The sequence below is a fragment of the Lampetra planeri genome, chromosome 50 (assembly GCF_965212315.1).
Source record: "Lampetra planeri chromosome 50, kcLamPlan1.2.h2, whole genome shotgun sequence".
Classification (NCBI taxonomy): Eukaryota; Metazoa; Chordata; class Hyperoartia; order Petromyzontiformes; family Petromyzontidae; genus Lampetra; species Lampetra planeri.
The window spans coordinates 6413390-6440855 of record NC_136156.1 but is presented as its reverse complement, the minus strand read 5'-3'; the positions used below and the strand labels follow the sequence as shown (position 1 = coordinate 6440855).

General features: G+C 44.2%; 1 protein-coding gene across 1 annotated transcript; it reads left to right on the top strand.

The window, feature by feature from the left end:
* The first annotated feature begins 587 nt into the window (after positions 1 to 587).
* Positions 588 to 22459, top strand: SCCPDH (saccharopine dehydrogenase (putative)). Its single transcript, XM_078616450.1, has 12 exons — positions 588 to 1071; positions 4416 to 4528; positions 7359 to 7439; positions 7983 to 8112; positions 10628 to 10677; positions 11271 to 11401; positions 16173 to 16290; positions 17007 to 17126; positions 18111 to 18167; positions 18866 to 18977; positions 19739 to 19820; positions 20634 to 22459. The coding sequence occupies exons 1-12, from the start codon at positions 882 to 884 to the stop codon at positions 20749 to 20751; spliced, it is 1302 nt and encodes a 433-aa protein (XP_078472576.1). The 5' UTR covers positions 588 to 881; the 3' UTR covers positions 20752 to 22459.
* The last annotated feature ends 5007 nt before the right edge of the window (positions 22460 to 27466 follow it).

The window sequence follows — 27466 nt, the reverse complement described above, 5'->3', positions numbered from 1 at the left end:
CCGCCACCAGCCAACAACCCAGCCAATTAGGAAAGTTCGTCACGGAAACAGAACGTGCCAATTAGTTACTAATTCAGCACACCGGCGTGTTGGAGAGGAAACGCGGTGTTGCTGAACGATTAACTAATTGGCACGATTTGTTTCGCGTGTCGAACCTTACTAATTGGCTGTGTCGGGTGGCGGCGGGTTTAACGACGACACATTTATATTTACGCAATTAACCACAAACAACAACAAAATCCCCCTTCATTTATGACCACTGGTCTAGCGACATCTGGCGAACTTCTAAACGTCCGTTCGGTCACTGTTGATGACAACGATGTCCATTCCCCCACAAAGACAAAGATCCCCCGTGTAGCCTTAACAGACTGCTGGGGCAAGTGCTGTTATCGAGTAGCACCTAATGAAGACCGGCACGGCACACGAGAGAGGGGGGTGTGTGGCCAACATCACGCCCGACCGCCTATGTCTCCCCAGTGGCGATGTTTATTACACACCGCTACACCAGATATTAATTTGAGGCTGGGTCGACCTAGGGGAGGCCCGGTTCAGATAATCGTCACCGATGTTCGTAAACCCGTGAGCGGGAATCGAACCGGGGTGGCCGGGGTTCGTGGCGCAGTGCGCTAACCGCTGCACCACCGCTCCCCCCACGTGCCCCCCCACGCACCCAGCGCCCGCCCATCCAATCCGAGTAATTAACGCCGGCGGTTGCTGCTGCTTGTGGGGGGCAGGAGGTAGTTAAATTGAGCCAAAGGTGCGTCGCTGGGTGAGAAGCGAGCAGGGCCTTTCGAAGCAAAGGGGGCTGTGGAAGAAGGACAAAGGGGAAAGCGAGCTGAAAGCAAAGTCAAAGACAAGCGAGAATTCCTCTTGGAGAAGCCATGGCTGACACGCAGCGTTCTCCTCGCTACGACCTGGTGGTGTTCGGTGCCACGGGCTTCACGGGGCAGTACGTGGTGGAGGAGGTGGGCCGAGTCGCGGCGAAACGCGACGGCGATTTCACTTGGGCCGTGGCTGGCCGCAACGGGGAGAAGCTCCAGGATCTGCTGGAGAGAGTCTGCGTCTCTATAGGTGAGTTGTCATTGTTGTTGTTGCTGCCTCCCTCGTGCGGGGTTCGTGCTGCCCCAACCCGGCCGCTGTCGTCAGGCAAGGCCGTAGGGCTGGGTGAGGCCTTGCTTGCACGGCAATGTCGCACGCAGTAATGCAAGTGGTATCCAGTCCAACGTTATTTGTTTGTTGCATTCTTTACACTTTATAGTAGCGTATGGAAGGAACCGTGCAATGCACAATTGAGGAATGTTAACGATGAGCTTGAGAAAGATGCCTCTTTACGGGGTAATGGATCATGGTGGTCGAGATGTTAACTACCTCGCCAGGGATACAGAAGGTCGTTGGTTCGCCTGCTGCTGCATATCTGAAATTCTCGTGTCTCCTCGCTCTTTCCTCGTGGTCGCGTGGATTTTTCTCCAGGTCCTCCGGTTTTCCCCCCATCCCAAATTTGTAATCGGCATTTTTTTTTGGATGATTTTGGTTTATATAAGTTTCCACAAGACGATACGATACGCTACTTAATTGAGCATTCATTTGTGCGCCAGGTCGCTTCTGAAAGGAAAGAGCTGCATCGCTCGGTGGGCTTAACCTGGGAGAAAAAAAATGGTTTGTTTTTAATGTGAGGGATGAAGGTCATCATCCAGCAGTGGCTAATACTGGCTGATGAAGTTTGTAGGCTGCAACCCGGTTAATGGCAATATCTCGTGTCTTTGTAGATTGTTTGTTTTGAGTTAAGGTGCTGTGATCCCATAACACATCTGCAACGAAGTCGTGAACTAACACTGCCCACGCATTTTGCGCGGGATGTACAACGCCAGTGAATTGCCGGCGATATGCATTTCTTAATTTATTTACCAAATGATACACTGGCCAACTTTCCACCACCCAAAAGATATAACACCAACATTGGCGACAATTGTATAACGTATCCACACCACCGAGTTGACATCAACATATTGCATGTGACGCGGTGATGTTACCGGAGTTGCTATAATGCCACACATGACCACATGGTTATGGACGTGTATTGAACTTTGTAGCCAACGATGCTAATCGGAGGTGCAACTTTAAACGTATGAAACGGGACACGAGCGTGTTTTTGTGCTCCGTTATGCTTGCGCGTTTTCTTAATGTGTTTTTAATTAATTGTGTTTTCACATAATGCTTAGATTTGTTGGCAAGACTACAAATTATGATAGACTACATTGTAATCAATTTATCGTGTGCCTTTTAAAAATGGCTACTGCCACCACGTGTTGCCTCCAAAGCGGGAACCACCACACCCCCAACACCTTGCAAGCCATCCTTGGGCGTGATGCCCCCTAAAGTCAGAATCCGAATATTTATTTTTACTGGAGGAAATCCGATGAGCTATAAAGCTATTTTTCTCCAAGCCTCACCCCGTCACACGTTGGAACAGAGCTTGGGTTTTTTAATCCAAATATTAATGCTATCCGATTAGTCGAATTCCCCCCCCCTCTCCCTCAAACGCTCGTTACCGTTTAACACGTAGGGGTTTAAAGCCCCGTTTTTATGGCGTGCAGTAGTACACTGACTTCATGAACCATTTGATAATTCGTGTGACGTAAAAATGACTTCTAAGTTTGCACAACCATTCATTTCTCAAAGCCACTCGCAACCTGCTCCTTGTCCACCCATTTATCATTCTCATCCAAGTCGACCGTGAATAATTTGCCCCAGCTATCATCCTGTATTTTTGTAGTTGTCCCAACCAGATCTCATCACTAGTATAGCAAAAATAAGTAATATTTAAAAGCACGCTTTTATGAAATTTACTAGTAATGGCAAAACTCCACGACTCCAGGAAGTGGCCCGAAGCTTGCCATGACGTAAGGGAGCGTGGCCAATTACAGCCAACGTTGGTTGACCGTGGACAATTAGACCCAAGCCGAAACATAACATAACATTTTTTTTTAAATATTTTTTTTTATTTTCTAATGATAGAATATAGTATTGTCGTCAGTATGGCATAAGTATACCAAGTTTGCAGTCGATACCACATTGGGAAGTGGGTTAAAATTGAGTTACAATATTTGAGGATACGACAGGTGAGTTAAATAAAAGCGTAAAAAAGCCTCAATCGCATGCCAACAGCTTTGCACTAAATTAAAGCACGCTACGAGGCAGTGGTGATGAGGTTGTGGGTTTTTTGTGTCTTTACACACTGATGCCAAAACGATCGCACCTTTTCAATGTTTGTTCTCTGACTTGTATGCATGTACGGTGGCTTTGTCACTCCACTGCTAGCCTGGGGCCTTGCTGTGCTTTTTTTGCGGGCCGTGTTTTTGCTTTATTATACTTCGCAATGCTGCTTCTGTACTACTAAAACGTGATCTCTTTACTGAGATTTATTAAAGGTTGCATCCAGGGCTGGATTAAGGCATGGGGGCTTTAGGGGCTGAAGGCCAGGCCTCCGCCAGCTGGAGGGCCTCCAGAGATGCAGTGAAAAGTTATTTCACTTGTGAATGCTGATTTTTTTTTGTTAGCCTTGTAAAAATACATTTAAATTTTTTTTAACTTTGTTTTCCTTTTTAAAATATTACTGGGGGCCTCACAGTACCCTGTAGCCCAAGGGCCTACAACATCTTAATCCGGCCCTGGTTGCATCTCCTGTGCACAAATAATCCGCACCTCCGATTTTAGCCACGGTTGGCTGCGTAGATTGCGGAAGAAGTTTAACAAACTGCATACGTTTGTAATTTTTTTGCTATAAAATATGGTGTACTGACGTGTCACTCCTGAAGTTAAACTTCGAGTTTACTGCTCTCATTTGGGCAAATGGTAAAGTTGCAACAGTAAATTTACAACATTCTGATGACTCCATTATGTAAAGTTACCATTCTAGTTTTTAATGAAATACCAGTAACCCTGGAGGCTTTGCAGTCTCCGATACCATCTAATTGTAAATATTTGTCCATGGTATTAAAATGTTAAAAAAAATGCATAAAACGAAATTGCACCTTTTTTTTAGCAATTTGAATACAGCCGCCGTATGGTTGGTAGTGTTCTTGATGTGGTGGTAGCTTTTGTAGCTATGCAATTGGTAACTTGGTCAAAAGTCGCGTTTGCATACTGCATTTGTCCAAATTATTGTTCCTGTAATTTTGTTTCTTTACATTGTTGCACTAACTTTCTACCATGCAGCCTTTTTTATCTCCAGTCTCTTGCACAAGACACGTTGGTCTCGTTTGAACTCTTACCTAGCTTATTAAGTTTATGTAAATTCAGATGAGGTGCAGTATTTTATATGAACTAACTTTCCTTTCCATGATCAGATATTTAACTTTGTAATTTAGTTGTGCAGTGTTTGTCAACGATTTTAATGTAAACTTAATCTTTTTCAGGACAACCACACGCAAAGAACAGTGTCGGCCTTCTCATATGCGATGTGGGAGATGAAGAGTCTCTGGCTACTATGTGCCAGAATGCCAAGGTTGTCCTTAACTGCGTTGGACCGGTATGTACTTTACACAACCATTTAATCTGCAAAGGAACATGGGTGAAAGTGCATATTTGATAACCCCGTCTTCCTGCAACGGCTATGTTTCAATGCGCCTAACGCCTCGATCCAACTTAATCTCCAAGGTGCTGTACAAACGTGACAAACTCGATTGGGGCTGAAGGGCAGTGGGGGGTGGTGGTAATCGGGATGGGCAAAACATGGGTGGGGTTGGGTAACACTGGTACGGACTGGAACGAATCAAACAGGACCGGCAGTGCTAACACAAGCCACGGTGCAGCTGGGTCGGCCAGGACTGAACCATAGAGCCACTGTGCATTCTTGGGCGTTTATGTAGAAAGGTGGTGGAAAGTGATAGAATACATTTTACTTCGTTTTTAATATACCCAAGAAATAATATGCCGAGTCGCGAACGCTCATAGATTTTTAATTCCATTATCAGATGGAATCAATATCACAACCTCAGGGATTACAAGACCATGGCATCCCCATGATTATTGTTGTAGCACTCAATTTTCCCTTTTTCAAGAAGATCTGTGGTATATTTTAATAGTCTCATATAAATAAATGATAAATAGTAATTTTAAAAGTGCAATTATATTCCTTTTATAATTCCAACCTGATTATGGACCGTTTAATCTCTTAAATCTTGACTTAATTCAGGAATTCTTATTCTTGGGTCTTTCAATAAAGTCACATAGCTTCAAAGAAAATAACAAATAAGTAAGATTTTTAAATGCTTGTTTTAAAAACACACTTTAATGAAATGTACCATACTGATAATGGCAGAACTCCAAGAAGTGGCCCCGAGGCTTGCCATAACGTAAGGGGCCGTGGTGATTTACAGCCACCGTGAGTTGAGTGTGGACAATTAGACCCAAGGCAAAACATAACGTAAAAAAGATGGTTTAAATTAGTTTTTTTAATGATAGAATATAGTATTGTCACCAGTAAGATATAAGTATATGAAGTTTTCAGTCGATACCACATTCGGAAGGGGGTTAAAATTTAGTTACAAGATTTGAGGATACGATAACAACACTGAGTTAAATAAAAGCGTGTAAAAACTACGACGTTTCGATCGCAACACAAGCGGTAGCTCTGATCTTACATTTACATGCAAATTTCTCACCACTTCGCTTATGACCCTTGGGCTACACCCATTTCAAACCTTTAAAACATGCTTGCCTCGGCAGCTTTCCCGCTATTTTTTTCTCCTGATGACGATTGTGTGTTGCGATCGAACCGTCGTAGTTTTTATTTCCTTTGAACCTATCTACGTGACTTTACTGAAAGACCCAAACATATAGTTTAATCTCTCGCCATGAATGACAATTTTATGCATTCCATGTATATATTCAGACTCACCAATGTCATGCATGCAGTGTACAGTATCCTGCATAAACATTGTTAGGACATTTTGAAAGGAGAAAATTACCTGGCACATGGTGTTTTGCCTTCGGTGTGCAGTCTTCGAGCGGTGTTAAACGAGCAAAATCGTCGTGTATGTGTTTTCAATTTCTCTCCCACAGAATTTGTGCAGCATCTGCAGCCATAAATTGTGGTACTAATATAGTGTCCACCGATAGCGTGGGTGACCTTTGTGCAAAGCTGAATCGCACCTGGGTGTATTGCATAGGCTTGGTTTGGATGTAGCGTGTAGCACTCATGAGGCTAGTCTAAATTTCAAAGAGGACAAATACTAAATGTAAAGCGATATGTACATATACCGCCCTTTTCTCAATGGATCTGTCCATTCTTTGTGTCCATGAGGATTAACTACAACATTATTAAATGTGGGTTAAACAAGCAGCATAAACAGACGCGCATAATGCAGTAAAAGGGATTTTGCCATACTGCCCTCTGCTAACAATGTCCAAGCAGCGACCTGTGATGCCGCCTGTTTATGCATTGTGATCAACCTTCCAAGCACTATCCAGTCTCAAGCCTGCTTGGCCTTCGATCTGATGTTATTTGGCACATTCCATGTGATTTGGTCCAAGGCACAGTGCTATACAGTTTACAAACATTTTTGGAAGCCGTAATTTGCTAATCTTGTGTGCTGGGAACGGTGGCACTTTTATTACACTGCTTGCGCCCTGGGTTTGTCCAATTTTATGCTTGGACACTACTGGCCAGTGTTCTGACAACTGAAAATGTAATGCTGCAAAATTCGCAAAGTACAGCTGGGAATGAGAGCTCTGTCGTCTCTCGTGTGGTGGCACAGGACCCAAGATACATTTTGGATTCGTTTTGCAAATGGGACACTGATGAAGGCAGAGCATGAACCCTATATTGCATTCTGTGGTGGGAACATTCTGGCCTGTCTTGAGCAATATTGATGACAGGGATTCTTTGTATACCCACTGAAGAGCAGCAGTTTATCCAGAATAAGTATTTGTTTTTTGTGCATGTATGCTTGTACTACTTTCATTTTTAAAATGAAGACAACTACTCGAATTTGTTTTGGAGAATATGAAATGATGTTGTTAAAAAAAGCAGTGTTATGTCATGGGCATGACTTGACCACACCGTATGTGGAGGAAATTCCACATTGCCATTTTTGTGGGGACCAGTAGTTCAGTATAACATACATGCAGTCCTTTTTGTAATTCTGCTGATGCTTGAGGGCCATCCCACATCGTGGGAATTATTTGGCCGTACCTCGGGCGAGTTATTCTGGGTTGTTGGAGCAGGGAGCATAGATGTGGAAGCGTTGACTAGATTTTGCTGCACTGGTCTCCACTTAACTCCACAACCCTAGTATACCAAGTGTCTGAATAGTTCTGCAATTTTCATAAAATTCTATTTGGATTTTTCTTTTCAGTATAGGTTTTATGGCGAGCCAGTGGTGAAGGCGTGCGTGGAGAATGGCTGCAGTTGTGTGGACCTCTGTGGTGAACCGCAAGTACGCACACATGCAATGCTTGAGTGTGCAGTTGTTTTTGCCCTGCTTTCTATTTGCTTCATGGGCTGTACTTAATTGATGTTTTTGCCTTTGTCCTTTTTTAATCCAGGTGACTCGCAAATGAGACCAATCCTGGTCTCTGGAGTTCTTGACTTGTTAATTGAATAAACGTGACAGTCAAATATTGATCTTCGTTCTCTTTCAAGGTTGCCGTGTCCCGAGAGGTTATTTGACTCGCTACACTCCAGTAACCTGATGTAATTTACTCCTAAAGTTGTACCTGGCAACATAAGATGTTAAATTACAATAGGACTACACTGCCCCTTTTTATATTGTCCACAGCAGCCAGAGAAGGAAACTAATTGTCATTGAACCGTACACGCGTCCTCTAGCAATGTTGCCCAAAATCAAAATTCATGACCCAGTGAAAATGGCCTGTAACCCTGCCTCCTGTTCTCTTGGAATGATGTTCAAATCCACTGAGCCCTTGCAAAGTGGCCTCGTGTTGCCAAGGCCTGACACTCGTGTTTTTTTTGCATGCAGTTCCTGGAGGAGATGCAGCTTAAGTACAGCAAGGCTGCGGAGGAGAATTCCGTTTACATTGTTGGAAGCTGCGGATTCGACTCCATCCCAGCGGACCTGGGTGTGCTATACACACGCCACCAGTTCCCAGGTATTGCAGATGCACACGCAAACACAAGGGTTGTACGTTTTGGTATATACCCCACTTTATAAATGATGGTCATTTAAATAATTAGCTGGGCGATGGTGGCTTGTGCTTAATCCAGCACTGGAGGCAATGCTTTGTGGCTCGCACAAATATCGTGAAACGTCCTCCTGCAGGTGTCGGAGGTGCAATACCCTAGCTCTCCTGGAGAATGCTTACTTACTACTTCTTGGCTCCATATGGACAATAAGGCTGGAAAAAGGCCACGCCATGCCAGACGGGGGTGGGGGGGGTAATTGCACATTGAGCTCACCGCTGCACTGCTCCTCCACCCCCGTATTAAATTGCTGAAAGTCTAGTATAATGGTTAAATAATGAAAAGTACTGCTTTCTGCTGGAAAATTAATGGTCCGATCGTGGTGCAATGTCTTGAAAAAAAAATGTTCCCTGTTCCATGATGCTCTTAACTTTATTTTCTGGATTATAATGTGACCTCTTTTCCCTCTTGTTAAAGCAAACTTTGCAGTAGTAAACAAAGCAGATGAGATGCCATGTGACCCAGATTTGATTAACTTTATTGTTACTGGGAACATGCTATGGGGGTGCATCTTTCCAAAGTATCTTTTTATCTGAAGAATAGTGCTTTGTATTGGATTAGCTGCAGCTCTGAGTTTGGACCCGGCCTTTTGGGGGCATGGGGGGGGGAATGTCCCCATGTTTTGATTTGTTGCAATTCTCTACAACGGGTTTCTAATGTTGGGCCGAGTCTCCGAACAGCTGCCATCAATTTTGGAAAACGTGTTTTTTGTCACGTAAATGTAGTTTTGTCTATCTGTAACCATGTATTCCCCATCTATAATTCGGAACACGATATCGTGCTGCGTGTTTTTAATACTCTAATTATCAAATGTTTTTGAACATGATTTTTAAAATTCAATGGTTTTAAACTAACGTTTGCATTTTACAACCCTCATTTGTAAGGGCATTCTGACCAGCAAACACGTATGCCAAGCTTTAAACATTTAAATAAACCCAGGAACCCTGTTAGCAAGAGCAGAACATCTTGTACTGATGGGCTCATTTCCGCATACATTCAGGGCCATTATATTGCACTGTAAATTTGCTTTGTGCAGCATAAATCAAATCTGTAAGTGATGCGCACAACCCATCCAAACCATAATAATAGTGCAGGCTGAAATGATAAAGCTTCAAACTAGATGCCAAATGTATGAAAAGCACACCGACTTTGTGCATATACAGTACAATATACCATCAGCATTTCCTGAAGATCATGGTCTTTGCTTTGACAGCAGTGTAGTAGTGATCCTGTCAAATTGCGACCTCCTCCTCCCCCCCCCCCCCCCCTTTATTTAGAAGTTGTCACTTTTATAACGTAAATTACCTGGGGTGCTGCGGTGGCAATCCTGTTATCTAGCTCTCCTAGTATGCAGGATATTGTGGGTTTGCTTCTGACCTTGATGCCTGCTTTATATTTAGGGTTTGCATGTTGTCCTCGTGGTCATGCGGATTTTTCCCCTGGGTCCTCTGGTTTCTCTCTCCTTTTTAGAAATGTGCGTTCTTAGATAATGTTTGGTTGCTATACATTTCCACAAGCCACTTGAGCTATCATTTGTGGCCAGGTTGCTTCATCAGAAAAAATTGCTGTAGCTCTCAGGGCCTTACCTGGCAAAATAAAATGGTTAAATTTAAAGAACCTGGGACTTTGGAGGTTTGCTTTTGATAAGTGGGGCGACTGCCGTGGATCTCCCAGTTTGAAGCACGTTTCTCAGTCTCCCCACACTGCTCCTCCACTCCTCCACCGGGCAGTACAGATGGGCACACCAGAGTTTGAACGGCAGGTTCTGTTTGGGCTTAAGTGTAGATATTCCCGCTGCCTCCAAGCTACCTAGCCAGCATGTAAAAGTTTGCTAAAATGTCCTTTAAGGGCTCTAGAGCTTCCACGAGTGGAGACCCTTCCACCATCAGTGACAGAGTAGGTAAATTGCAGAGCTGCACATAATATACATTGGTGCTGCGGTGGTGAGATGTTAACTACCTTGCATACATGAGGTTGTGGGTTTGATCCCGACCCTGGTAGATTTTGGAGTGTTGTGTGTCTCTCCATGGTCGTATGGATTTTTCTCCGGGTCCTCCAGTTTTTTCTCTCCACATTTCTTAATAAAAATGCATTTTAAGAGTATTTGGTTGCTCAATTTTCATGCAATAAGCCACTTCATGGGGCTATCATTTGTGATAGCCAGGTTGCTTCTGAAAAAGAGCTATATAGCTCCGTGGGCCTTACCTGATTTTAAAATAAAACGAAGTTTTGGTTTAGTTTAAATTAGCATTAAACATGCGCCCTTGCGGTGGCAGGCAGGTTATCGCTCCCTAGGCCATCGTATCGTGCTCGGTCTGCTTGCAAGAGCCACTCGTGCTTTCATTTGTAGTTCCATTTTTATAGCGGCTGTGCTTGGCATGGTGTTCTCCTGGAAGACTAACATCGTGTACCGTCTGCTTTCAGGCACTTTGTCAGGAGTGGAAAGTTACCTTGTTATTGAGACTGGTCCGCAGGTAAGAAATGCATTTTGTTTTATTACCAAGTTTTTTTTTTATTGTGTAGTAATCCAAGGTTGTATTTGAGAACTTGTATTACTTTTTCAATGCTTTAATTAATTTCAAAGCCTTTTGCTATATGATTGCAGTAAAAAATTATATTTGATAGCAGACCATACAAAATAGGCTTCCCATTAACCAATACACCACCCTATTTCTTTCTCCCTGATGACAATTGCTTGTGTTGTGATCGAAACTTTTTTTTTTACCTACATGACTTTACCGAAAAGAACCAAAGAGTATAGATTCCTACAGTCACGAAAACTTCAAATCAAGATTCAATATACCATCATTTTGCATCTTTTACCAGCAGAAATTGTTTAACAAGGACCCAGAACCAGTTTAAAATTGCTGGGCAGGGTGCGGCCAAATAATGAGCTCGTTTGACCATCACTGTTTATTTTAAATTGTTTGTCTGCATCCTTTGTATGCATTTATGGAAAAAAAATCCCTACTTTTATTTATTGTGAAGCTCTTATGTGTGCCCCCCCCCCCCCCCCCGGTTGGTCTTGGAAACAACCTGCTCCACTGTGTGCACTTCGTTTTTGTAGGGTGGTGCTGGTCACTATGCCACGTGGCAGTCTGCCATCTACGGCTTTGCCGACCAAGACAAGCTCCGCAAGCTCCGCAAGGAGATGAACCAGAAGCCTCTGCCGGTCGTCGGCAGGAAACTGCCAAAGAGGTAAAATGGGAGGGGGGTTGCCCTGTAAACAGAAGCGTAGCTAGGGGGGGGCAGGGGGGTACATATGTCCTCGGGCGCCAAGGTAAAGGGGCGCCAAAATGAGGCTTGCAACTTTACATTATAACTTATTGCGGCGGGCGCGGCAGCCTGAAACTACTGCACAAATCTACACCTCAACCTAAAAGTTTATATATCCCGCCACACACAGCCTACATGTAATTAGATTTTGGTACGCGGAAAATTTGAATATGGATGAGGATAAAAATGTTGGAAACTTTCTCGCGCTGATCAAACTCGTTGCTCAGTGTGACCCATTGTTAGCAAAACACGTATAGCACGCAGGAGAAAATCCGGGATCAGTTTCTTATTTGTCACCGGAAATCCAGAATGAATGTATCCACATACTTGCGTCGACTGTAAAGAACCAATTGTTGAGTGATATCAGGAAAAACAAGTACTACGGTATCTTACTTGACTCAACTCCTGATCTAGGCCATCGGGAACAGCTTTCTCAGGTCGTAAGATTTGTGGATGTGGATTTTCAAACTAAAAAAGTAACTATCAAAGAATAATTTTTAGGTTATATCGAGATACATGCAAAAGATGCAGCAAGCCTAGAAAGAGTCATCGTCAAGAGACTGAAATCTGACAACATACCTCTAGCCGACTGTCGGGCACAATGTTAGGACAATGCTGCTGTGATGACTGGGCATATATCCGGCCTTCAACAACGAATACGTGACAAAAATCACAGAGCATTGTTTGTCAACTGTGACAACCACAGCTTAAACTTAGCAGGAGTACACTCAGCTTAACAGGATCCACTTGTCGTCACATTTTTTGGAACAGTTGAAAGTATATATATGTTTTTTCTCTCGTTCAACAATTCGTTGGGAAGAGTTAAAAAAAAGCTGTGCCCATCACAGTAAAGTGGGAGTGAAACACGCTGGAGTGCACGATCAGAAGCTGGTAAAGCTATCTATGAAGGACTGGATGAACTAGTAGGGCTGCTAGACAAATTATCGGAGGACGTAACTATGACGCCTGAAACCAGAAGTGATGCAGAACAGTTACAGGTGTAACTCACTACACAAGCATCCGTATTAAATTTTTACTTCATAGTTTTATTACATTTCTGGAATGTCATTCTTGGAAAAATTGATCGTGTTCAGAAGCGCTTACAGGATCCTATGAATTTCAAGGAAGCAGCAACTGATCTTACATCTTTGGAGCATGAATTTGTCAAGCTTCGTGATGATTTGAGCCAAGTTGCTGTAGAAAACGCCAAAACAAGATGCACAGCCTGGGGGATCGATGTGGACAGAAGAATTAGGCGACGTCTGAAGATGCCAGGAGAACTGGCAAGAGATGCAGGACTTTCAGCAGAAGAAGAAATTGTGCGCGTTATGAAGTGTATTTTATCGACTTCAACAGGAGATGTCAACACGGTTTTTACGACTAAAAGACCTGAACACAAAATTTGGATTTCTGCTGGACGTCAAAACTCTTCTATCCGACACAGATGTCGATGCAATTCGTCGAAATTGCACAGATTTTGGAAATTTCTATGACACCGACATCAATGGCCACGAACTTTTCACAGAAATTGGAGATTGCAAAATGCTGCTCAGTAACCAGAATGAAGTTCTACCAGAAACTCCTTTGGATCTTCTTGGTTTTATTGTGTTTTATGGAGACGACATATTTCTGAATTTGCAAATTTCACTGCAAATTTTATTAACAATAGCAGTTTAAATTGCAAGCTGTGAGCAGTCGTTCAGCAAATTGAAACTTATTTTGTCGTATTTGCGGCTTCAATGGGACAAGATCGTCTCGGTGATCTTGCTCTTCTTAGCGTTGAAAGAGAAACATTGGAAAAAACAGATTTTGATTACGTGATTGACCAGTTTGCGACAGTGAAATCAAGAAAAATGTATCTTTTGTAGACCATGTCAACCAGTCTATGACAGTGACTGAGTGAGCCATGTAATATAATTTCTATAAATTTGCTCCTTTAAATACCATGTTTCATTAAAATTGTTATTCCTTATTCGATGTAATAGGAAAATGTGATTAAACGGGGGGTAGGGCGCCAATTTTATAGTTCGTCCCCGGGCGCAAAATATTCTAGCTACGCCTCTGCCTGTAAATAGTCTGACCTACTGAAGCTGAACACAAATGAAAATGTGGGCCCAGGCTAAGCCCGGAAGGAGATGGGGTTGGTGTTGAATTTTCGGCTGGGTGGAGCGCCATTTTAGTAAATGGCTGCCATAAGAGGTTTTTTTGGGTTCCATCGCATAAATATGTCGCTAAAAACCGCCACCACCCGACACAGCCAACTAGTAAGGGTTGTCATGTAAATAGAACTGTGCCAATTTGTCACTAGTACAGCACACCGGTATGTTGGAGAGTCTAGCCACAACATTCACAATCCGAGTACGACATTTTGCCAGTAATTACAACCTAGCTTCATCAAGGGACAGCCAGATTTGTGGAGAAGTCTTACTGTTTGGTTCCTTTATATAGAGGTGTAGATGTGGTGACTACACTCTTGCGCAAAGTGCAGGGGGGGGGGGGATGATTACTGAGTCGATGCACATTGTGCATTATGCGAGCCCTTGGACCTTGTCCTTCCTGTCTATTTTGTGTCTTAAAACAGCTGTACCAACGGTCATCCGTATTGAGGTATGCTGCCCTTTAATTACTGCCCAAGTAATTAAAACGATCAACATACCGTACACTAGCCAGATGTTTGGAAAAACAAAACATCAGTCAGATTTGGCACAGTACATTAAATACAAAAATTAATATCTGGTACAAAATATATATTACCGAAGGTGTGTACAGGATTAACTGCACGTGTGGAAAATGTTATGTTGGGCAAACAGAACGAATGATCAACACGAGACTAAAAGAACATCGGAGAAATATTAAATTCTCCCACATACAACTATCAGCAGTAGCAGAACATGCGTACCAACACGGACACTCGATTTGATTTTGATAATGTTGAAGTTCTGTGCAAAACTATCTACTACTGGCCAAGACTAATTAGATAATCTATCAAAATTGAAAGAAAGATAATTGTAACCGTTCTGATAGCTACTGCATGAAAGCGAATCCATCAAATACATTAATTGAATGCATGCCTAAATAAAGGGCAGCATGCTTCAATAGGATTACCGTTGGTACAGCTATTTTAATACACGCGTTCTGTTTACGTGACAGAACATGTGTGTGGTGGCGGGTTTTAACGACGCTTGTATATTTACGCGATCTAACCCAAAAAAACCCTCTACGGATGATATTGGTAGCGAAAGTCTACGTGTTAAACTAGTGCTGACTTTGGTTTGGAGGTGGTAGGGTTGGTGAGCGGGCTAGTGCTGATACTTACAGCTGGAAGGTATGTGCCCAATTTTCAAGTCCATAAATGGTGTAGTGAGTTGGTGCATGTCACTGATCCAGATTTCCCAAGCTTAGCCGCGGCTGAAGGTGACCTATACATGCGTGCCCCCTCGTGCACGTGGGTTTTCTCTCGGGAGCTGCAGTTTCCTCTTCCATGTACACGGTCATTTTGATAGCATAAAACATCTTAATATATAGAGTACCGCAGAGCTTGAGTAATTATAGGCGCTGAATCGCTGCCTGGTTGCTACGTTCCCGCTTATCTGGTTCCTCGTGCCTCCTGGGGTCATTTATTTGTGCTCATTAGTATTATTCTTATGACTTCAATTCCTGGCCACGGCTAAAATAAATGACGACGTGTCCGGAAACTGTCCTGGGGCTGCTCTAGGTCAACCCTGCCTTTTTATGCATAGTTGGTATGATTTGCAAAATATCACTGCTGGGATGCAAATATGGTCAGGCATGGTGTTGGCCACACCACCCACTTGTGGTCATGTCAGCTGAAGTGGTGATGGCTAACACCACATTCCCCTGTTTTCGTTTCTGGCGAGTCTTGCCTAGAGACGTTAACTACCTCACCTAGTATACAGGAGGTCGTGGGTTCGATCCCGACCCAGACGCCTGGCTTTTTATTTGTAGTTCATGATAGCTTCCTCGCCGTGGCCATGTGAATTTTTCTCTGTTTAGAGCATTTGGCTGCTATACATTTGAATGTGAGCCACTTAGTTGAGCATCAATTTTGGTTAGGCCGCTTCTGAAAAAGAGCTGTAAATAGCTCATGCCAGATGTGGCTAATAAGCCGCCTCTACACCAGGCAGCTCGTTCTGAACAAGTGCCCATTTGTTAAAAATGTAAGTGGAGCCGATTTTTTTTTTTACTTGCACACTGAGGGTCGTAGCTACAGTTCAAAAACGCAATGCCCCATTTCCACTGGCACATTTGAACAAATCCAGTCCAGTGTCCTTACAGCATGGGTGGTTTGTCCACTTAACCAAATCAGTGACGATCTCTCACTTGCCTGGTATGCAGAAGGTTGTGGGTTCAATCCTGACCATGATGCCTGGTATATTTGGAGTTTGCATGTTCTCCCCGTGGTCGTGTGGATTTTCTTCCCGGGTCTTCCAGTTTTTCCCTGCACATTTAAAAACATGCATTTAATGCATTTAGCTGCTCCATAAAGTTTCACGAGATGAGCCACTTTGAGCTATCATTTGTGGCCAGGTCTCTTATGAAACTGAGCTATAGGGCTTTGTTGGCCTTACTTTAAAATAAAAATAATGTAATTGCGTTTTTAGTTTTAATCACGTGGGTCTCCTGGCTTGTCTAACACCAGTTTGCGTGTTGTCCCTACACCTCTCCTTTTTAGGGGCGCAGTCTTTTACAGCAAAGACTCCTCTCGCTGGGCCTTCCCGTTTCCGGGCTCCGACGCGTCGGTGGTCAGACGCAGCCAGCGCTACCTGCATGAGGAGCTTGGCGAGAGTCCAGTGAGCAGTGATGATGCGTTGAGTGCGGTCGTGCAGAGCGCTCGTGCGCACATTCGTGTTTTTTCATGCCTGCCCCCCGGCTGCTGAAGCAGATATTTGGTTTCGTGTGGTGATGGCAAACTCTGCTAGTGCTAAGATTTCTTGTTTGTGTGGGTGATGCAGCTTTAAATGTGGCAACCGTTTGAAAAATGTATTGTGTACAAATCTGATTGTCATCAGCCATGGTCAATTTGCTACTGTATGAAGGCCTCTCAAAGCTGCTGCCATCTTTTGCATAATGTGTTATTGTAACTGTCAGTGATGGATTACCAAGACATGTAATTGTATTATGTTGAATTTCTTTTTCACAGTACGTTGCCAACCATGCTTATCGGAGATGTGGGGGAAGGATAAGAAACTAAACACAAAGTAGTTTTAGAGATGAGATTTCAATTTAGATTTAAAAGTGTGGTTCCCATGGCTTACTAATATCGGAAGGAAGAGCATTCCAGACGGCCACAGAAGCGCATCTGAAAGTGAACGATGCAGCGACTGTTTTTGTTTTGATGCCGAGCAAAAGAGAAAAGTGCGAGGATGACCAAAGTTCATGTGACCGGTTTTGTTCCTTGACAAGATGGGCGAGATTGATTTGTGGCAAGCACTTTCCGTGGTAATGTATACGACCCGATGCCCTTTTTTATGCCGCTGTTGAGCAGCCGCCCCTGTGCTCCGTTCAGGTTCAGTACGCAGCATACGCCACCGTGCCCGGCTTCGGCAGCCTCCTGCTCACGATCGTCGCCGGCTTCTTCTTTGGCGTCCTGGCAAAGTTCCGATTTGGCCGCTCGTTGCTGGAAAAGGTACCGCTCTATCGGCGGTGTGACGATCTGACCCCGTGGGTCGTGTGTGTGTGTGTGTGGTCCGACTTTCAGATGCATCGCCATAATGATGCTTCTGCTCTCGGCTTTTGTAAATGTTGAAAATGGGTTTCCCTCTCGCACCTCGGCTATGTACAGTGCAAAAGAAGTTCAACATTACGCAATTATACCAACTGCCTTTCTGCACGTTTGTGACGCTCAGTAGTTGGTGTCCTTTTTAAATTCTGCAATGACACAATGATGAAAATCCACTTCGTGACCCAATGAAATCAAGGAGAGGGAGTAGGCAAATCCATACAGTAGACTACAATGGTGAAGAAAATGTATGTGACTGGAACAAAAGGGAGAAATTAAAAGGGGTACAGGAGAAACGCACTTCAAAAGATACAAACAAAACATCACACAATCCCTAGGCACATCGTATGGCTGTGATCGCCTTGATCCACATGCACAGATGGGAATGAGGCCATGGATGATATAACGATGACTCTCGTAATATATTGGTCATTCGTCCTTGCATCCAAATGCAATGGGAATGTGTTTTTTTTGTATTTACTTGGATTGGGAAAAAATAAATTGTCATTTTGTATATAATTTGCCAATTTCAGGAAAGGAACTCAATTTGATTTTCTAAAAAGAAAATCTGGCACCTTTGCCTATACGATGCATAGAATTTCCAGGGTCTCAGTTTTTTTCTGGCCTTAATGTTACAGACTGGTTGTTTGTGTGGTAAAGTACCATATACGCTGCTGTTTTTTGTAATGCCATTTTTAATTCATTCTGTGAAGTGGGCAAGAGAGCCCTTGATGCCTCTTTCCGATTTTTGTAATTGTGGCCATAATGGGAGGAACTTTTGTTGGTGCTCCTTAAAATATATCCCAAAGTTGTTTTTGAACATTGATGGCTGTTTTTTTCTCTGGTAGTGAACGCACTATGAATGAGTTTCTTGTGCTTTTGTATTTGCAGTACCCCAGGTTGTTTTCCCTCGGTGTGTTTTCTCATGAAGGACCCACCGAAGCTCAGGTACTTGTGCGCGTTTGTTTCGTAAATCGAAGGTAAAAATTGGTTTTTAAATGAGTAATAATGTTTATCAACTTGTTCCATTGTATCTTTGTACCACCTACGACAACCTGCTCCCCTTGCCACCTGAACACCCACTTGTGCACTCACCAACTCCCTCCTACTCTTACAGTCATGCTTGACAATTTGTTAGTGTTTTTTGCTTTGTTTTTTGGGTTTGACGCAAATGATGTGTGAATATTAAACTCTTCTCCACAAGGCACAGCCAGCTAATCAGAATGTGTATTTACACTGGATGAGTTTTAGCTATAAAGCTCTTCGTCATAGATGTCCAGTAGGGGTGGGTCACAATGTTACAACAACAATCAATACAAAAACACGATAAGAGGTGAGAAATATAGTAAAATTAAGCAAATCACAATATACAGACTTTCTATTTTACCAAGTAAAGCTCACAGCTGTTAGCTTTGTCAAATGATACCTGACCACAAATGAGAGCTCACCTTTTGGCTTATGTGGACCTCTACAGCAGACAAATAATCGAAGCCGAGTTGTGGAAAAAATAAATGTGCTTCAACACACACCTGAAGAGTAAATGTCTCGCAACATTTTCGTAGTTCATAGACGGATGCCGCTTTTAGATGCGTAAAGTATCCCACGGCTGCACCAGAGTATTTTTTTGTGCCTGGTCCCTTTCACAGATGAAGGGGACTTCTTTCAAGATGACCTTGTTTGCACAAGGGTACAGCCAAGGACGGGACCCTCAAAGCGAGAAGCCCGACGTCCTCATGACCACGCGAGTCAGTGGCCCGGGTGAGTTGTCCAACGGGGGGCATGTGGTGCTACGTAGTGGACGTCAAATTGTCTTCTCGCTCTCGTGAGCAATGGAGGAGCTCTTGTCGTTGCTGGCACGGAGCCCAGGGGTGGATATTTCAGCCATGGCGGGGGGTGTCCATGCACTGTCTCGCAAACTGGTGCTCTGTTCCCACTCCCCAACTTCAAATGAACTTTAAAGTTTGCGAATTTTTAAGTTGTATACTTTTTAAAGACAAGTCTGCACAGATGGGTACACACACTTTCCTGGTTGTTCTGCCATCACCTTTGCAGCCTCAAAGCCCCCCAGCATGTTCTGGAAGTTGTGAATAAGTCTATGACAGCCACAGCCTTGCATGTCAAGTTTTTTTTTTTGCTTTCTTTGGGTATCCATGCAGACTACATGGCAATTGTATTGCCTTAACGTGTTTTTTGCAGCCACTATCATGGTTGACAATATTATAGCTTGTGGGATTTTTTATTTATTCTGACGTTGAATACGTACGGTGCTAAAGATGTTCGCGATACAGATGAAACATCCGATCTACTTGCTGAATTTGTAAGAATTGCAGATGTTTGCGTAAGGGGTCATGTCTCTTTGTATGGCCGCAACTCTGATTTCCAGTGCTGCTCTTGGATGAGAGACGTACCATGCTGCCTGCAAAGCAGGTCAACGTGGTGCTTTAATGAGCGAGCCGTGCCTATGGTCGTTGTGACCCCGGTGAGATTGTTTTTCGTGTGCGCTCTCCTCGTTATTGCAGAGCCAGGCTACGTGTCCACCTCGATGCTGTTGGTCCAGGCTGGGCTCACCATCCTCAAGGAGCACAACGCCCTGCCCAAAAGGTGCCACACGTTGCACAGAGTAGTGTGTGCGTATGGTAGTATAGCGGTTGGCACACTCTGCTATGAACTGAAGTTCGATTCATGCTCGCGGCAGATGCCCAGTAATGATTCTCTAAACTGGTCCTGGGCCTCCCTAGGTCGACTCGAATACCTGGTGCGATGTGTAAGCATTGATACTTTGGAGATGAATGCGGCCGGGTGTGGTGCTGGCCACCCATGGCCTTCTGTACCGGTCTTCATAGGTGCTCCTGAACAGCACTTCAAGAGTCTAAGGCTATGCAGGGGGAGGTTTATCTTTATAGTGGTTATACACATGCCACTGAGCCCAGCAAACCAAAATGTATACAGGTAGGAACAACAGTTCCACACTGCCCACCAGGGATTATTTGTCTGTCTGTCGTGCATAGACACACCCTCGATTTGTATTTCATAAAGTGCTTCGGGAGGGCTCAGTGCCACGTGACGTGCCACCCCACGAAGCTTGTGCCGCGTGACACGGATCGCACGAATGCGCTGTCCAACCAAGTTCCTACCTGGCCACTCTGAAGGAACGTGTCCCACTTGCGGCCAAGAGCATTAACGATTGTCTTAACCGGGCCTTCCCTAGCTCGAATTGTGCTCTCGGATGCCTGGTGTGATTTTGTGTCAACATTGCCGCTTTGGAGATGAAGGCGCGGCCGGACTTGGTGCTGGTCACCCATATACTCGTGTGTGCTGTGCTGGCCTTCATAGGTGCTCCGCTAACAGCACTAGCATGGCGACGTGTAAGGACTCATGTCCAATGTAAGTGCGGGTGAACGTGTGGCTGTGCAGGGGCGGCGTCTACACCCCGGCCGCGGCGTTTGGCCGCACCAGCCTGGTGGAGCGTCTCTGCGAGTGCGGCGTCGCCTTCTCGGTGGTCGAGGAAGCGGGCGACAAGAAGTCTGCGTGAGGGCAGCGGCGGTCGTCCTCGCTCTGGCCTGGCTCTCCAGGGTGGCTTGTGGGCCCCCCCCCCCCACTCAGTGGTGCGTTGGAGGAGGTGGGGGGGGGAGGCCCAGTTTGCTTAATCCTCTTCGCCATGCCGGATGATGGAGGATGTACTGCTAGCAAAGCCCTCTGTTGCTACGCTAGCTTTTCGAGATTTGCGTACAGATTTGTTTGTTTGCTGTTCAGGCGGTGGTTTTTCGCACTTCAAACGGTTCGCTTAAAATTGCTGCAGGTTTTCGAGGTCCTTGTTATTTTGACCAAGACTCCCGTAGGTTATTGCGGTCGTGCTGTGTATCTCTCGCCATGTTTTTTGGTTTTGGGCTGGGTTTTTTTACCCTTTGTCTGGCGCATTGCTCGTGCTAATGTATGGCGCAAGGCATGGCGACGACGTGAGAAAACAACGCACAGTGGTAGAGCCCTGAAAAACGCATCGGTGAGAGTTTTCGGTACATTTCTGATTCTGCGCGTCCCATTTTTGAATTTCTCCGATTTAAAATGTTTTGCGATTTTTAATTTTGCCGCGCATTGTTGCAGTTCCTGATTTATATCGCGTTCATGAATGCTCCGGTCGATTGGTTCGCTCCTGCACTCAATAAACGTACCAATAATTAGCGCTGTCTTGGGAATTGCTACGGTTGAAGGGGACTTGCACTGGTTGTGAACCCAGGATAAATGTAGTTACGTTTCTTTTTTGGCTTTTGCACACGTGACATTTTGGCACTTAAAAAAAAAAACTTGGCCTGTGTTACACCCAAGTTGACTTTGTATGGCGGAGGAACTTGTGTGTGGCCTCTAAACGGGGTTTGTAAAGGCTTTGGTGCAGTCGGTAGAACCTTCAACCTTTTGATCGTCCAAGCAGAACGTGGTTTGGGCCCACAATGTTCTGAGACAATCCCAGAGTTTGCATGACCTAGGACAAAGCTACCTGATTTTTGTAACTGAAATTTCCCAGTCATTTGCAGTTTGTCCTTGAAGTTTTGTGGCAGTAATGTTGCCGTCTTTACAATTGCCTCCCCCCTAATGCTGTGTAGGCTAAAGCTACCTTTTTGCCTGGGGATATTTAACTATCGCGAAATGCAGTAATCTCGCCTGCTGCTTCAAGAAATACTGTCACGTTACTTATGATGTACCTTGGCTATGTATGTACAGGTTGATAGGTTTAAAGATGAGACGCACTAGAAAGCTAAGGGGTCTCTGGTGTTTTGCACTGTCCTATAAAAACAAAGTATAAGATTTTCTAAAGCACTTAAAGCCACCATAAATTAAATATCCCAGTTTTGCCACGGTCAATTCCCGATTTTTGCCTGCGATGTTCTGCGTGTTTTTCCGCAAGTGATTGCGTCGTGAGTACAAGGGATGTTGCATCGTGATGACTTGCACTGTAATACAGTGACAGAAGACACTTTATAGTCAAATCGCCTGGATCATTCCCCCTAACCAAGTTGTGGGTGAATTTGTACTTGGTTTACTATTTCCATTTAAAGGTTTACTCAAGGAGTCCCTGCAAGCATTTTAAAGTGTTCCACGTCCATCTGGCTATATGCTGCGTCATAATCTGCCGAGTGAGTAGCATAATTACGCCTTTAGTGCTAAGCCTGCATTCTTACGCGTTTACTGTTCTCAAATGTTGTGCTCTGACTGGTTTGGAAATTAATAAATCTGCCTAATACACACCTGGCGGTCTATAAATGTATGACTTGTCATGTGACGTATACATGGGACACGATGATTGTTTTACACATTTCTTCACTGCGATGCCCTGTACCTTCTGCCACTGACGGTCTTGTGCTGTGGTCGTCCTTTTATAACGGAGCTACTCGACTCCGGATGAAAACACATTCCTGCAGAGGGAGCTGGTAGGAACGTTGGGTTTCTTGGTCAATGGCCAGGGTCAACGGCGGCGTGGTGTATTCCGCAAATATGCCTGACCTAAGGGCGGGCACAAGCCGGCGTGAATAGGTTAAACATTGAGTTTTATAAGGGCACCACGGGGTGACCAGCCCCTCCCTGCACGACGGACGGACACAATAATCTCCTGTGGGCTGATGTAACCAGGAGGTTCCTACTAGTATAAAGTTGAGGAATACAACCCTTTTTTTAGATGGTGTGAGAAATGGCTTTGCCAGTTTCATGAAGGGACAAGGTTGATGAGCCCCCGGATTCTTTGACGGCGTTTTATAACCGCGAGCTTCACTGCCATCTGTATCTTTGTGGAACTTTCTCAACGAGGCATCGCGTGCTGGCCAATGATCCTGGATGACGTACGTCACCATTTCCAGGATCAACTAAACCATGAATCTTCTTAGGTTTTTTCGGTAAAGTCACGTAGAAAGTAAGATAAAATAAAAAACAAAAATCACGACGTTTCGGAGGCAACACAAGTCTCCGTCATCAGGTGGGGCCGTCACAGCCAGATTAGCTGTATCAAGATTGATACAGCTAATCTGATGATGGAGACTTGTGTTGCCTCCGAAACGTTGTGATTTTTGTTTTTTATTTTATTTTACTTTCTACGTGACTTTACCGAAAAAACCTAAGAAGATGATTCCTTGCAGTCACGAAAGCTTCAAATCTAGAATAAACCATGAATCTTGTTAAATGGGAACGACTCGGTGTTCTTTGCTCGTAACACTGCCTACATTGGTGGTTCTTAACCTGGGGTACACGCACCCCCTGGGGGTGTGAGCGATGCCCTTTTCTGGGGGTGTGAGATGTGGGCAGATTTTTTTTTTAGAAGGTAAATCCTCAACACGTGATGCACGAGCGGCGAAGTAACAACTACTTTATGGGAACTCCTTTGTGAACATGCAAACCAAGGTGTATATATGTGATTAATGCAGAAATGATTCCTTGCAAAATGTTTCTATTCAGTGTTAACATCGCAACACCTGTTTAATAGCCAGAAAGGGTAACACCTATTATAACTACTTTCTTTCATCAAACGTTAACGTACGTTTTACGATTAATAACCAAAGGGGTGCAAGGCTGCAGTAAAGGCAAAGAACCACTTCTAAATTATACTGTTTAGAGGTGACTTCAGAAAATGGGGGGGCCCTTGAAAGCACATTTTGAGACTTTTTAAATCCTTATATTAAGTTTGCTTGCTTGCTTACGACCGTGCAAATCTTTCGGTCGTTTTTTAACCCACTTCCCGTGATCCAATCGAGCTGACATTTTGCACACACACTCGTTGTGCGTGACAATTAATATTCGTGAATTTTTTTTCCCAAAATTTTACACTTTTTAGGACAAAAATATTATTTAATTACTAATTGCTTAATGGTGCCAGGCAATCATCTGACCCATAGGTGGCAGCCATCTCAAGCCAGAGGACGAGAGGACTCTAGCCGCCACGCATATGAAGGATTTATCGTGAAAAACTTTGTTTTTACGGGTTAATTTTTAAAATCCTTTATATTAAGTTAACTTGTTTGCTTGCGCGCTTACCACCGTGCAAATCTTTCGGTCGTTTTTAACCCACTTCCCGTGATCCAATCGAGCTGACATTTTGCACACAGTCTCGTTGTGCGTAACAATTTATTTTCGTGAAAAAAAATTCCAAAATTTTCCACTTTTTAGGAAAATGTTTTTTTCATATTTAATTTAAAATACCAATGTGATAAAAATGAAACTCTTACTCAAGAAAAACAGAAATGACTAATAAAATAAAACCGATGCCACGCATATAAAGGATTTATAGTGAAAAACGTTGTTTTTACGGGTTTACTTGTTTGCTTGTGCACGCCTGCCAACGCAACTGCAGTATCGCCCGACTTGTTTCGACAATAGAGGGCGCTCCTACGTGGTCTGCGAGGAAGTGGTCCCCAAAATTAATTTTAGTCTCGCAGAGTTGGGGCCGAATCGTGTACACGTAGTAGATTAGAGAAACAAGAATTTCAGGCTGGCAGGACCTGACGTCTGCAGGGGAAGGACGGATGGTCACGTCCAAAGGACGTGTGGACTGCGGAAGTAAAACCCATTGCCATGGGTTGAGTACGCAGACAATTTCTGGACTGAGACTACTTCATTACTCTATCCCAGGGGTGGGGAATATTTTTTTTTCTCTGCCAAGGGCCATTTAGATACTTATAACATCATTCGCGGGCCATACAAAATGATCAACTTAAAAATTAGCCTGTTATAGTTGGTCAAACATTTAATTTACTCGCCCCTAATGCGATGGCTGGAACTGCTTCTCTTTGGCGAGGCGTGTGATGTTAGCTGCTATTGATGATGATGCTACTCGCAACTGCTTTTCCAGGTTTGCTCCTAGATTCATTGAATTTCGAGTCCCGCCTGCGGTTGCCTTGGCAGGGCCAAACCAAATGATTTCGTGGGCCTCATACGGCCCGCGGGCCGGACGTTCCCCACCCCTGTCTTTCCAATTTCGCTCGCAGACTCCAGTGCGCACGTAGTGGGGGGGGGGGCAGATGCAACCAATCCGATTGCAGGAGCTCTGAACGATTGCGTGGTGTTATTTAAAGCGGTGAGACTCCCGAATTCACTGGAGTGGCCATGGCAATACACGTGCCATGGGATTGACTGATGAATGCCATCGAATCGGGGCTGGATTAAGATGTTGTAGGCCCCCTGGTCTACAGGGACTGTGATGCCCCCAGTAATATTTTCAAAGAAAAATCAAATGTATTTTTACAAGGCTAACAAAAAAATTCGGCATTCACAAATTAAATAACCTTTAACTTAAATTTTGATTTAAAGCTTTTGTGACTGTAGGCATTCATATTCTTGGTTCTTTCGATAAAGTCACGTAGAAGGGAAATAATAAACTAATGAAAATATAAAACAATTAAATTCTCACGACGTTTCGACTGCAACACAAGCAATCATCAGGTGTGAAATCCACAGAAAGAAAATCTCTGGAGGCCTTTCAGCTGGCGAAGGCCCCTAAAGCCCCCGTGCCTTAATCCGGCCCCTGCATCGGATGAGCATCGATTGCCGGCTATTGTCCCCTGCCATCGGCGTGTAGAACGTTCGCTGCGTCTTAACACTGACCTCAAAGCATCGTTGTTACATCACAGAGACGAAAATCTCAAAACCCAAATGTTACTAACGTTCTACTGGAGGGCGCTCTAGAAGTGAGAGTTGATGTCCTAAAATCCCGTTTGGAGCGCGAATTCTGCGGGCCAGGTAAGTTCATTTCATTTTCTTGGTTCTTTCGGTAAAGTCACGTAGAAGGGAAGTAATAAAATAATTAAAATAAAACATAATAAAATAATTCTAACGACGTTTCGGCCACAACGCAAGCCGAAACGTCGTGAGAATGATTTATGTTTTATTTTTATTATTTTATTCCCTTCTACGTGACTTTACCGAAAGAACCAAGAAGATGAATCCCTGCAGTCACGAAAGCTTTAAATCGAAATTCATTTCATTTGTTACGCAGATGGCCCGCATCCACACGTCCGACGACGCAGAGCACCCGATCCACAAACACGGAGGAGGAGACATGGCAGTGATGCACCACTCCGCTGCTCCTGACTCGGTTGTCCGCCTTGACCCCCTGAATGGGATATTGTCGCTGTTGCTCATCATCCACATCGACCGTACGAAAGACGCAGAAGAGGAAGGCGACAACAACGGATGGTCCCGTTTAGCCAATTTGCCCGGCTGTCCTGCAAGGGAGAGCCGTGGTGCGTGAGCACACCCACATCAACAACAATCGCAATTAAAATGAAACCCCATCGGTAGTTTAATAGAGCGAGTGCAGGGTCCCTTAAGGAATATTGCACATCCTAACACGGTATTTTAGGAACGTTGCAATATAAACCTTCAAAACAAACCGGCTCTCACCAGCGTGGTGAAGTATGGTGAAATAACCCCCACGTACGGCACGCTATGGGGAGGGAGTCGTCCCGCGGTGGACTGGTAAAAGGGGCTTTAACTTGTAATCAACAATCTTTATTTGTGGGACCTTTTTTTGGCCAGTATCAAAAGTAAGAAAAATAAGAATGTTTTGCCCTTTCTGACAATGAAACCGGTGCTGGTGTCTCGCGTTCTCACTCTGGTTACACGAAATAAACTTTGCATGACAGCCCTAGATTTGAACTCAACATCAGGAGCATCATGACTTGTACGTGTTTAAATAAAATACTAACTTATTCCATGTATATATGTTGCACTTCTATCGCACCGTACGTAGCCAATCGTGCTAATCGGAGGTGCTTTATTGTTGTTATGCCACCGCCTCCCTCGCCTGCTAAGGCAGTCGACCAACACAGAGAATGTGTATCCACAACAGGTTTTTTTTAGTTAGATCGCGAAAATATATAAATGTGTCGTTAAACCCGCCACCACCCGACACAGCCAACTAGTAAGGTTTGTCACGTAAACAGAACGTGGCCAATTCGTTACTAGTACAGCACTAACCGGTGTGTTGGAGAGCCAATCCACAACATTTACAATCTGAGCACGACGTTTCGCCAGTAATTACAACTAGCATCATCAGGCGGACAGATTTGTGGAGAAATCCTCTTTCGTTCCTTAAATAACCGCGAAAGCCCTACGTGTTTAACAGAATGTTTAACAGAATGTTTAACTGCTGCTGCTGCAATTAGCGCACCAGGGCAAAATAAGACAAAGATCCCCCAATAGCCTGAATAGACTTGGGGCAAGTGGTGTTAGCGAGCACCTCTGAATACCCACACGATGCACGAGAGAGT

Bases quoted from the DNA above. Each gene is read 5' to 3' on its own strand.
- SCCPDH (XM_078616450.1), top strand. From the start codon at position 882: ATGGCTGACACGCAGCGTTCTCCTCGCTACGACCTGGTGGTGTTCGGT. The intron at 4,529-7,358 runs GTATGTACTTTA...TTTTCTTTTCAG, and splicing joins TCCTTAACTGCGTTGGACCG to TATAGGTTTTATGGCGAGCC. The intron at 8,113-10,627 runs GTATTGCAGATG...GTCTGCTTTCAG, and splicing joins CACACGCCACCAGTTCCCAG to GCACTTTGTCAGGAGTGGAA.